At 46.4% G+C, this 12,778-nt stretch overlaps 1 protein-coding gene across 1 annotated transcript in view; it reads right to left on the bottom strand.

Annotated features, from left to right (window-relative positions):
• Window positions 1–11,994, bottom strand: part of Trit1 (tRNA isopentenyltransferase 1) — a 45,991-nt gene extending 33,997 nt beyond the window's left edge. Inside the window, exon 1 of the mRNA XM_051171396.1 lies at window positions 11,785–11,994. Within this exon, the coding sequence (XP_051027353.1) occupies window positions 11,785–11,958 (174 nt within the window). The 5' untranslated portion in view covers window positions 11,959–11,994. The remainder of the gene's footprint in view (window positions 1–11,784) is intronic.
• Window positions 11,995–12,778: the final 784 nt, after the last annotated feature.

The raw sequence follows: 12,778 nt of genomic DNA, 5'->3' as shown, positions 1-12,778 counted from the left end.
AAACCAAAAACAAAAACAAAAACAAAAAAAAACCCAAACAGCACGTAAGGGTGGTTCCCACAGAGCCTGACGGTCAGAACCTGTATGTTGGAAGGAGAGAACCGACTCCCACAAGCTGCCCACAGACGCCCCCCATATGTGAGCTGTGGCATGTTCGTAAACACCCACACACACAAAATAAAGACAAAATGAAATTTCAGAAGGAAAGCTCTTGCCACCACTCTGGTCAGGACGATGCCACAGAAAGGCTAGAAGCCTGAGAGGTCAGCTGGATGTGGGTTTGGCCCCTGCTCATCTAGGGAAGATGGAGATGTGGACCAGTTTCTATAGGAGAAGGGTAACATTGATGGGAAAACCCCAAATCTCGGGAATAGTGTTCTCACTGAAGGCTTGAAGAATTAAATCATGGTTGTTTGTGAGGATCATTTCTAAAAGACACTGAAATACCCTCCTAAGAAATGCTTAAAAAGAGTCTCCGCATCTGACAAGGAGCCCATGACCTTTATTTCCAGGGCAGCCAGGATGAAGCTGGGTGAGAACCTGAGGATCGTTTGCCCTTTGTTCTTTAATAAAATGCAAGTGTGCTACAGAGAGACTCCTAAAAACCAACCTCACTTAACAGTGAACCAAATCATTGTACTCTGAAATAATTCTAGGGGGAAAAAAGTCTAATTCATTCAGCCATGCAGGTGAGTGCTGCAGAAGCCAAGCTGGCTCCCTCCCTGGCCTGATTGCTCTCCACTCAGCTGCCAGAGTGACTCTCACTTCCCTGCTGAAACCCAAACCTCATGAGTGGCTTTTAAGGGCCTCAACAATTTGTTCCTAGGGTCTGTGTTTTTAGTTTCACCTCCTACAGCTGTCCCTCAAGAATCCTCTGTGCCAGACGGTCACCAGCCACTCCTGAAAGTATTAAAGGACACACATTTTTAAGGAGACCACAGACAATGCAATGGCCTTCATTATGGTATTTTCTTTTTTTTAAAAAATAACTTTTTTGTTTATTTATTCTATGTTTTAAGTGTTTTGCATGCATGTATGTATATACACATGTGTGCTGGCACAGGAAGACGTCAGAAGAGGACATCTCTGACACTTAACTGTCACTGAAGCATCAGGGCAGCACCTCAGCTCACCAACCTGACTCTCAAGCCTCGTCTGTGCTCGCCTGTGGCTTCCCACTTAGCTAGTCATCACTTCTCCTTTCTAGCATGGAGTGGTCTCCCTGTAGCAGCAAAAAGTAACCATATACGTAGAACCTACACAAAATAAAACTATATTTAACATGAAAGTAAACCAAGTGAGCTAGAAACCATCACATCACACACACACACACACACACACACACACACACACACACACACACACACGAGTCAAAAACATCTGAAATGTCTTTCTTGGCCTCTTGTCATGTTTAGTCGTTTAAAGACCGTGTCTGCCAGCTGTGATAAAGAGCCTCTGGATAGCCCCATCTCTCTCCTGGTTATCATGTCTTTGTGTCTTTTATCTGAGTCCTATGAAGCCACTATGAGGCAGCATCCCATCTCTCCTTTCATACCCTTCTTCCCCTGTGCCTCCCAGATCTCCCATGAGCACTATCAGACAGACAGTCCTTTAGTACAAAACACTGTTCCTAAATTACGTCCCAAAGCAGACAAAAAGAACACAGAGTTCCACATCTATTAGCTGACACAGAGCCTGCTGACTAGTCAAGCTGCCAGAAGCCGTTGCGTCTCTCCTGTAGCTTTGAAAAAACACAGAGGGAGCTGTGCTCCTATGTATGATATTGCTTCTCCCCAGGACTTGAAGAATTAAGGCGTCAGAGATATTTCCTTTCTACAAACCCAAACAGAACACTTTATCTCCTCTTAGCATGCCCCCGGCAGCTGGTTTTCAGGGAGGCAGTGTACAAGTTCAGCTACCGCCTTCAGGTTTCGCAGTCACTGAGGGGGTGGGGTGAGGATGGGGTGCACTCTGCCTCGGATTTGCATGCCAAGATGACAACCCAGACTGAAAGGAAGACCTCCAGTATCATCTTCCTACACTGGATCAGACTCTGCAAATGAGTTTGAAGAGCCAGCTCCAATTTCCAGGTGTGCAGATGTCTTGCGGTACCATCTCTAGGCAGCCCTTTAATCTTTCTGTACCTCAGTTTTTCCATCCTGGAAAGCGGGGATTGTGTTACTGGCCACCCCTTGAATTCTGACTCCCCCTGCTGAATGAGAATATTTATGTTGCTATACACTGAGAAACAACCAGGGTTTGGGAAAATCAGATTATCAATATGAAGGGCCACTTCGGTCACAGCCTCACAGAAATGCCTAAGAGAGCCCAAAAGGAATCCCTAAGACAGCAAGCCCTCAAAGAGTTGCCCTGACACCCCACTCCACCAATCACTGACTGAGCCAGAAATAAGCAGACCTTCAGATGCTAGATGCTCAAGCCATTGCTTATCAGGCTCTCAAGACACACTCACCACTTCAGACCTGTAAGCCTCAACTATTTTGTTATTTCACTCAGTGCTTAAACTTAGCACTCCCTTCTCCCCCCACCCCTGCCCCACTCTCCTTTCCTTTTTTCTCCTTTTCTTTCTTCCAGGCTGGCCTCATACTCATGGGAATCCTCCTGCTTCAGCTCAAGTGCAAAGATTACAAGAATGAACCATACCATCAAAACACTTATTCAACGCTGATTTTAAAAAGTACTCCCTCCCTTCCCCTCTCCTTCCACAGGGTCTCATAACCCAGACTGCCTTCAGTCCCCGCATCTTTCTTCCTTTAACTTTTAGTGGGGCATCTGAAGTGCCAAGATCACTCTGCTGCTTAATCTGGCTAGACTTTCTTCCCTCCCTCCCTCCCTCTCCTCCCTCTGTCCCTCCTTTCCTTCTCTTGGTGGTGCTAAGGATTGAGCTTGGCCTGTGCACAGAGGCAAGAGCTCTGTTCTGAGCTGGAGCCTCAGTTCTTTGTCTTCAGCTGCCTCCGTGTTGTGCTTCTTCTGTTAACCTTTGTCCTAACTTAACCGTGGGGTCTATCCTAGGTAATGTTTTGGGATTTTTGGTTGTTTTTTCCAACTTGACGTAAGCTAGAGTCATTTGGGATGAGGGAACCCTCATTTAAAAACTACCCCCACCATATTGGCCTGAGGGGCATATTCTTGATTGATGAGGGAGGGCCCCGCCCACTGTGGGCAGTGCCATCTGAGGGCTGGTGGTCTTAGGTGGTATAAGAAAGCAGATTAAACAAGCCACGGTGAACAAGCTAGTGAGCAGCACCCCTCCATGGCCTCGGCCTCAGCTTCTGCCTCCAGGGTCCGATTTTTACTTCCTTCCATGATGGCGTATGACAAACTTACAAGAGGAAGTAAATCCTGTCCTCTCCAAGTTGCTTTTGGTCATGGTGGGTTTTTTGCTTTTGTTGTTTTGTTTGTTTGTTTGGTTTGGTTTGGTTTGGTTTTGGTTTTTCGAGACAAGGTTTCTCTGTGTAATAGCCCTGGCTTTGTAGATTAGGCTATCCTTGAACTCACCAAGATCCTCCTGTCTCTGCCATGCGAGTGCTGGGATTAAAGGTATATGCCACCACGCCTGGCTTGGTCATTGTGTTTTATCACCAGCACTCCAGAGGCAGAGGCAAACATACCTCTATGAGTTCAAGGCCAGTGTGGCCTACAGAATGAATTCCAGGACAGTCAAGGCAACACAGAAACCCTGTCTTGAAACAAACAGAAAACAAATAAAATAATAATTAATAATTAAGGGGAGGGTACATGTTTTTAATCCCAGTTTTAATAAGGAGGCAGAGACAGGAGGATCTCTGTGAGCTTGAGGCCAGCCTGGTCTACAAAGTGAGTTCCTGACCAGGCAAAGCTACATAAAAATACTGCCTTTAAAAAAAGAAAGATACCTGACAGCAATCTGTGTGTGTGTGTGTCCCCACACACAGTGTTTATATGAAACACAATTTTACAATTTTGTTGAGTTATTGGCATGTTTCTGAATATAAATATCCAAGAAGCATGCCTAAATGGAATATTAAAATGCAAAAATAATAGTCACAGGGACTATAGTCTAACTACTTGGGAGGCTGAGGTGGAAGACTGCTTGAGCCCATGAATTTGAAACCTGGATAATACTGCCAGACCCCATCTCAAAATATAAACGAATAAAAATAAATTAAAATTCAATTTGGAAACTCGAAAAGCCCTTATTTTTTTTCTTTCCCCCCACTCCCCCCCCCCCCCCCCCCGCGAAAAGCCTTTCTAACTGCCAGTCTCCACCCATCTCCCTTTCATCTGTGGCTGTTAACAAGGAACTTTCCAGCACTGTCTGGGCTCCCCACAAGACTGTCTCAATAAACGCTCATCTTGAGCACCAACTTGATGGTAAATTCTATTTCTTAGCTATACCAAGTTTTAGCCTCTAACAACACAGCTCCACCTGACATGTATCGCCATGATCCACACTATGAACCTCTTTTTTAGGTCATTTATAAAAAAAACTATGTTATGGAGAGGGGAGTTCACAAGTTCACAGAGCCGCAGAATGTGTATGGAGGTCAAGGACAGCTGTCAGAAGTCAGCTCTCTCCTACCACCGCGCTGGGGCCAAGGCTCAAACTCAGGACCTCGGGCTTAGGATCGAGCACTGTTGCAGCTGAAGCACCTCAGTGGCCCCGTTGTTTTGTTCTCTGAGACAGACCCTCACGTGGCCCTGGCCTCAAACTCACTATACAGCTGGAAATGGCTTGAATTTCTGGTCCTTCTGCCTCTACTTCCCAAGTGGTGGTGTTACGGCTGTGTGCTGCCTAACCAGGCTTTATATTATGAATCTTAAGATGCATTTTAGATCCTGACCAAAATGTAGCATATTCCTGTGAGAGATGAGTGGCATACAGGTTAATAAACACCCTCTGGAACTAAATCCTACAAATCTTGCCTCATCTAAAGAGGAAAATCGAGCCCTATGCTCAGTAACAGATGGACAGATCTTGAGCATATTTCCTGAACTGTTAAGTAATGTCTACTTTATGTTACTTACTGTGAAGATTTGAAAAGGGGATGAAGGGACTCTGGAGATGGCATAGCACTTAAGAGCGCTGAAAGTTGGGAGTTCAGTTCTCAGCGCCCACCTGCAGCTCACAGGGACTAACCCTCCAGCTGGACAATCTGAAGGCCTCCCTGCTTCCACGGGCACCCCACACAGGAAACATTCACATACATAGTTATTACAAATAAATTTTATTTTATTTTATTTTTATTGAGACAGGGTTTCTCTGTGCAGCCTTGGCTGTCCTGGACTTACTTTGTAGACCAGGCTGGCCTTGAACTCATGAGACCCATCTGCCTCTGCCTCCCTGAGTGCTGGGATTACAGGTGTGCATCATCGAGCCTGGCTTTAAATTTTTTTTTTTTTTTTTTTTGTAAAGGTATAAAGCTTAGGAGCTGGAGAGGTGGCTTAGTGGCCTAGAGCACTTGTTGCTCTTCCAGAGGACTTGCCCTCGATTGCCAGCACTCACGTGGTGGTTCATAATCATCTCTTACTCCAGTTGTAGAGGCTCTAATGCCCTCTTCTGTCCTCCACACGCACCAGGCATGCAAGTAGTGCACAAACATGTATGAAGGCTAGTCCCAGCATTCAGGATCAAGAGGCAGGCAGACCTACATGAGTTTGAGGCCAGCCTGGTCTACAAAGTGAGTTCTAGGACAGCCAGGGCTACAGAGAAAGAAACCCTGTTTCAAAAAAAACAAAACAAAAAACCCAAAATGTATATGTATATGTGTGTGTGTGTATGCAAAACACCCATACACATTAAAATCATAATAATTTTAATTTCTTTCTTTAAAGATGTATTTATTTATTACCTATACAGTGTTCTGACTGCATGTACACCTGCACAAGAGAAGAGGGAACCAGATTCCATTATAGATGGTTGTGAGCCACCATGTGGTTGCTGGAATTGAACTCAGGACCTCTGGAAGAACAGATGGTGCTCTTAACCTCTGAGCCATCTCTCCAGGCCCCAATTTTAATTTCTTAAAAGAGTATAAAGCTAGCCGGGCATGGTAGTGCATGCCTGTAATCCCAGCACTCTGGGAGGCAGAGGCAGGTACATCACTGTGAGTTCGAGGCCAGCCTGGTCTACAAAGCAAGTCCAGGACAGCCAAGGCTACACAGAGATACTCAGCCTTGGAAAAACAACAACAAAGAGTATAAAGTTGCTGGGTGGTGGTGGTGGTACACGCCTTTAATTCAGTGCTCAGGAGGCAGAGGCAAGCAGATCTGAGTTTGAGGCCAGCCTGGTCTACAAGGGGAGTTCCAGGGAGCCAGGGAAACGCTGCCTTGAAAAACAAAACAAACAAACAATTCTAGTCACAAATGTACAATTCTGAATGTGCATGTTATGCACCCGAGAATCAGAAGAGGCCATACTGGAGTGCAGGGGTCTGAGAGAACTATCAAAAAAGGACTTATAACCTCCCATCCCCCCACACCAGATCCCAGAAAACACTAAGGCTGCAAAACCCAACAGCTCCCACCTGCCCCTCCTCTATATAATACCAAATGGAGCCTGCTAGAGCCAGAGGGTTCTGAGAACTTCACCTTTCAGCTAGGCAGCTGTGCCAGCCAATTCTCTCCATAAATTAATGCAGTTCTAAGCTTGGTCAGAGACACTTCTTTTTGCAGTGGTTAACAGTCAATGTAGGGAAGCCTGAGTAACTGGTCCCTGCATCAGCATCAACCCCCACAAAGCTCAGGAAACATAGAGAGGTGTGGAGCTGAATTAAGAAGAGCTGAAGGATGGGGCTGAAGAGAGCGGCTCTTTCAGAAGACCCAGGTTCGATTCCCAGCACCTACATGTGGCTTCACAACCATCTGTAACTCCAGTCCCAAGGGATCAGTCTTCTGGCTTCCACAGACACTGCATGCATGTGGAGTGTGGATATGTATGCAGGCAAAACACTCATACACATAAGAGAAAAGAAAGAAAGAGAGTGTGGGAACCCATGCCAAATTCTGCCATGTCAGAAATCCTGTGCTTAGGCTGTAGGCTGTGACCTTCAAGTTGCTGACCTTTACCTCACCAAGAGGTCTTGAGTTCTAGGCCATCCTTGGACTATTTACCTTTGAAAGAAGTAGAGAAGTCTCAACTTGGAACCACCCAGAGCATCTAGGAAGTTCTTACAAGGAACTACTCAGAGAACTAGGAAGTTCTACAGGGAGCGATTTAGGCTATTGTATTCTTGCCTGGGGGCCAGGGTGAGTGAGATAAGAATAGACCCTATTGACCTTGCTCTATATATGTTCCTGCTAGTCGGCAGTAAGGTGAATCTTGATCAGAAATTTCCCGACTTGATTCGTTATTTCTCGCGTCTCTGTATCCTACTTTCAATCCCCACTCCCTCTGTCAGGTGAACCCTGATTCAATTTTTCCCACGGGCTGGGACCCGACAAGAGAGGAAAAGGAGACAACTGGAGGACGGGAAAGAATGCTGTGACGCTATCTTCTCAACATGACGTGGCTGCTGCACTCCTGGACTCGCACACAGTACCTGGGATCGCCTACAGGAGATCAGTGCAGTCGAGGTTCCATTGCGGATGGAGGAGACACTCAGTGATATGGCAACTGATGGCTGCTGGGGGAGGGGAATAACCTGGGGTTGCGACAACTGGTAAGTTGCCCACGCTCATGGTCACAATGCTAATTGGATTCAGTGAATTGTTTTACAGAAAGAGACAGGTGCAGGGAGAGGATGTGAATTTGGGAGGCCAGTGTTGGAAGGACCAGATTCTGTCTCAAAAACAAACAAAATGGTAAACAGCACCCAAGCGTCGACACCCAAGGTTATCCTCTGGCCTCCGTACATGTGTGCACACGTACACACAGGCACCTGCTCACACACAAGAGACACTCTATTTGGGGCTAGGAGTGTGGCTATTTGGTTGCATAACCCTACCATAAATGGTAGCATGCCTTAGGTTTGACTCTTAGCAGAAGGAAGAATAAGAAAAAGTAGCACTTTAGTGAAATATCTTGTAAAATATGAGAAAGCTTTACCACGCTGTCAGCATCAGTCAAGGCAGAGATCTACTCTACGATAAACTCTAACTTACCCTTGTAGACACAGCTATGAGTAAAGAGCTGTTCCTGAGAATACAGCAGCCACTACAGAGAGCACTCAACCCCCGTTACCACAATCCATTCAATTCCTTAAAAATTAATGTAAGTTAAAATGATTAGCCAGGCATGGTGGTTCGTGCCTGGACTTCCAGCACCCCAGAGGCTGAGGCAGGAGGACTGCTACATATCTAAAGTCTGTCTGGGCTACAGAGTAAGAGCCTATCTCAGAAACTTACAAAACACAAGCCACCTGTAATCCCAGCACTCAGGGAAGTAGAGGCAGACAGATGTCTGGGAGGTTTGCCTGGTCTACAGAGTGAGTCCAGGATGGCCAAGGCTACACAGAGATCCTGTCTCAAAAAACAAACAAACAAACAAACAAAACAAAACAAAAAGAGAGAAAGAAATTAACAAAGAAACAAAAGAAGACGGGTGGTGGTGGCAGACGCCTTTAATCCCAGCACTTGGGAGGCAAATGGATCACTGTGAGTTCGAGGCTAGCTTGGTCTATAAAGTGAGTAAGTACAGGACAGCCAAGACTACACAGAGAAACCCTGTCTCGGAAAAACAAACAAACAACCAAAAAAGAAGAAGAAAAGAAAAAAGAAAAGAAAGAAAGAAAAAAGAAAGACGTGATAGAGAGCTGAGCAAGGAAACCGAACCACTCGGTCTTGCGTAAGAGCAGGAGGATGGAACCCAGGAGTCCTGGAACATGCTCATGGCTACAGCACTCCTGGGACACCCACTAACAGACTTCCCTTTGGATTCCCTGCGAGATCCTCCTGGCTGGGAGCTTGGTCATTCTCCCAGGTCTCCAACTCTGAATCCTGCACCACACTTGGCTCATCATTCTCTCTGCCTCAACCAGACCATCCCCACTAACGTTCACCAGCCCAGCCGAGTTACAGAACACAGGGACCGGAATGGTCCTTAGACACGGTTAGTGCAGCTCCACCTTATTAAAGCCCTGGGCAAGCGGGTCTCCAAGGTCTCAGGGCGAACAGCTATAATTACATCACACTTGAACTTACTTCAGCATGTGCTCCTCCGAACCATAATGCACACTGCTCTTACCCTGTACTCATCTCCTAACCCAAAAGAACCTGTGGGTAACCTGACTGCCCTCCATACACTCTTCCACCGTTCTGTCTTCTTTTGTGCTCCTTCCTATAAGGAAACATGCCTTTCCATTGTTCTTATTTTTTCAAACCTTCGTTGTGTTTTATTTTGGTTTTTTGAGACCAGGTCTCACTATGTAGTCCTGGCAGGCCTGGACTTCCTATATATAGCAGGCTCACCTCCAGGCTAGGACAGTCCTCCTGCCTCAGCTTGTCAAAGGCGAAGATTACACTGTATGCCACCTTGTCCAACTTTGTAAAAATTTTGTATTTACTTAATTTTTTTTTTGAATATATGTATGAGCGCGTGTGTATGTACAGACACGCATGGAGAGGCCAGAGAGGTCAATGCCAGCTGTCTCCTCAATTGCTCTCTACCTTATGTGCTGAGACAGGGTTTCTCACTGAACCCAGCACTCACCGGTTGCCAAAACTCTGCCACTGAGCTCTGGGAGTCCTCCAGTCTAACACCCCCTTGTGCTAAGGTGTGGTATCATGCCTGGCTTCTCCGTATGCGTCCTCGGAATCTGAACTCAGGTCTGTCCTCACACTTGCGCAAAAGACACTTGGCTGACTGAGGTCTCCCAGGCCTAGGCCCTCCTTTAGAGACTTATGGCCTTCACTGATTCCTTCCTTCTCAAGAATTCTATAGCATTTAATAGAAAAATGAAAGCTAACACTTGCAGTTTCTTCTTCTGATGCCACCCACCTGCAAACGCTATGTATTAGCTCTGCGTTTTATCATGTTTAACACTCCCCAATATAAGGAGTATGGTCTTTTCTGCCATTTTTTTTTTTTTTTTTTTTTTTTTTTTTTTTTTTTTTTTTTTTTGGTTTTTCGAGACAAGGTTTCTCTGTGTAGCCTTGGCCATCCTGGACTCACTTTGTAGACCAGGCTGGTCTTGAACTCACAGCGATCCGCCTGCCTCTGCCTCCCGAGTGCTGGGATTAAAGGCGTGCGCCACCACGCCCGGCTTTTTTCTGCCATATTTTTCAGTTACCATATATATATATTTTTCTTTTTGGTTTTTCGAGACAGAGTTTCTCTGTGTAGCCTTGGCCATCCTGGATTCACTTTGTAGACCAGGCTGGCCTGGAACTCACAGCGATCCGCCTGCCTCTGCCTCCTGAGTGCTGGGATTAAAGGCGTGTGCCACCACGCCCGGCTCCAGTTACCATATTTTTTAACACTTGCCATAAGTGCTTCACAGTATACTCCATTTAGTGATCACAATGTTGTTATCAATATTCCAATTTTACGAAAGAAACAAAGACATCTTTGTTCAAGTTAGCTTAAAGTTGAGGAATCAGGCTGAGATTCAAGCTAAACTCTCAACTCTCCCAAAGCTAGCACAAAGCAGGCTGCAAACAAATGTGTGCTGTATTATCCTGCCTTTTAGCATACGCTGAGGGTCTTATCATGGACAAATAAATCAATGAGGGCAGAAACCATGTGAGGAGTCTTCTGAGGTGGAGTTGGGGGGGAAGAACTACCCTTTTTGGTTAGTGCCCATCGGTTTAGGTTCAGTGACCGGCTGTGTATGTTCCACAGCTCTGAGCATGCCTAACAGCTGTTGGAGTCCCTTCTCACATTCACCCAAAATGCCACCTACTCCCTAAGAGAGCACAAATGCTCCCAGCTGAGATGAATACCACATCCCTTCCATACATCCCATCTCAAAGAGGACAAAAGGATTTTAAAAAAAAACAAAACCTCAGCTTCAGCCAATATTTACCACCATGTCTGATCTTCCTTAAAGCAAGCTACCCTGCTCTCCTTAGTAATCACTTCTGCCTTGTGCTATTGTGAGGCAAATGACATTGCCTCCACTTTAGGAATACAATGTTCAAATAAAGGGCACGGGTGATCTGAAGTCACGAGACCAATGGCTGCCTCTGACCACAATCGGATCTTCTGACCTTTTTTTTTTTTTTTTTTTTTTTTTTTTTTTTTTCGAGACAGGGTTTCTCTGTGTAGCCTTGGCCATCCTGGACTCACTTTGTAGACCAGGCTGGCCTTGAACTCACAGCGATTCGCCTGCCTCTGCCTCCCGAGTGCTGGGATTAAAGGCGTGCGCCACCACGCCCGGCTCCTGACTGTTCTTAAGTGTCTAGGAAGACACTCACAAGTGGCATCTGATTTACCTTGGTTTCACTGGGTTAGAATTAAAATTATGGCAAAAGTTCCGGAATAATTTTCATTTATTGAAATTCACTGGATACATGTCAACCTTACACGTTCAAATACCTCTTCTCCACCTATTTGCAATGTACCACGCACAACGTCGCTTCACCTCCCTAAGCCCCAACATTTTCATCCATAAACCAAATTATTGGTAATATCAACAAAACAGTAATGGCCTGAGAAGTTACTCAGGCGATCACAAAACAACAGTCAGCACTGTCTGCCATTGGATGGGTGCCCAGCAGGTGTGGGTTCCTTTCATCTGCATCCCCACAAGCCTCGGGGTTCACCCACTACAGCCACGCGACAGTCCAGAGGCCCGCACGCGACCTCCAGGGTTCCCAAGCCCAGGGCCAATCAGGCTGTCATACCTGCATGGAGTCAGCGCTGACGATCTCGCCGCCGAGCCGCTGGCCTAGCTGCAGAGCCAAGGTGGACTTCCCAGTGCCAGTGGCCCCGAGAATCACTACAAGTGGCAGCCTTCGCTGCAGGCCCCGGAATCCAGAGCTCACAGGAACTGCTCTTGCAGCCGCCGCCGCCGCCATCTTGAAGGCATATGCGCATGCGCCGAAGCAGCTGTCCCCATGGCAACAGTCAGTGCGCCGGCGCGCATCGCCGGCTCTAGAAGGAGGGAGGGTGCAAAAGAGGAAGAAACTGCAGGACAAAGGTACCAAGCTTGGGAAGCTCATGACGTAACTGCCCTCGACTAACTGAGATCAGCCCGAGGACTTGCTTTTTCTCAAAAGAGAGATGGCAGCCGGTCTAAAATATTTCTGTCAACATTGCATCAAGGCACCTGACTCGTTTTCTTCATCGCATTCATTTCAGGATAAAACTGCGTAACTGGCCTCGGGTTGATTGTCTGAGTTCTACCACAGGCTTTTAGTTTCACAAAAACAAGGGGCAGATTCTGACTAGGTCATTGCTGTATCTCCAGTGCCTAGCTCAGACACCCAACAATGATTGCATGGGCAGAAAAACGACTTGCCTACTTAGTGTTGGATCTAATAATCTCAGAGAGTGGCATTCTTCAAAATCATCTCTGTCCTGTTCTGGGGCAAGGACATGGCTGCAATGTTTTCATTCCACGGCTATTCAGACACAATCAGAAAACAGGACAGAACTTTCCATCAGCAGAGCCAAAGTGGTCAAGAGATAGGCTAAGAGCAAAAGGACACGCAAATGAACAACAACCCAAAGATTAGAAGGTGGGGGCAGGGGTAACAGAAAGGATAAAGCAGGGAGAAAAAAAAAAAACTTAAACCGGACGAGGTGGCGCATGCCTTTAACCCCAGCACTTGGGAGGCAGAGGCAGGCAGATTGCTATGAGTTCGAGGCCAGCCTGGTCTACAAAGCGAATCCAGG

This window comes from Acomys russatus, chromosome 29, assembly GCF_903995435.1.
Source record: "Acomys russatus chromosome 29, mAcoRus1.1, whole genome shotgun sequence".
NCBI lineage: Eukaryota > Metazoa > Chordata > Mammalia > Rodentia > Muridae > Acomys > Acomys russatus.
The sequence above is the reverse complement of the archived record's forward strand: the minus strand, read 5'-3'. Positions and strand labels throughout refer to the sequence as shown.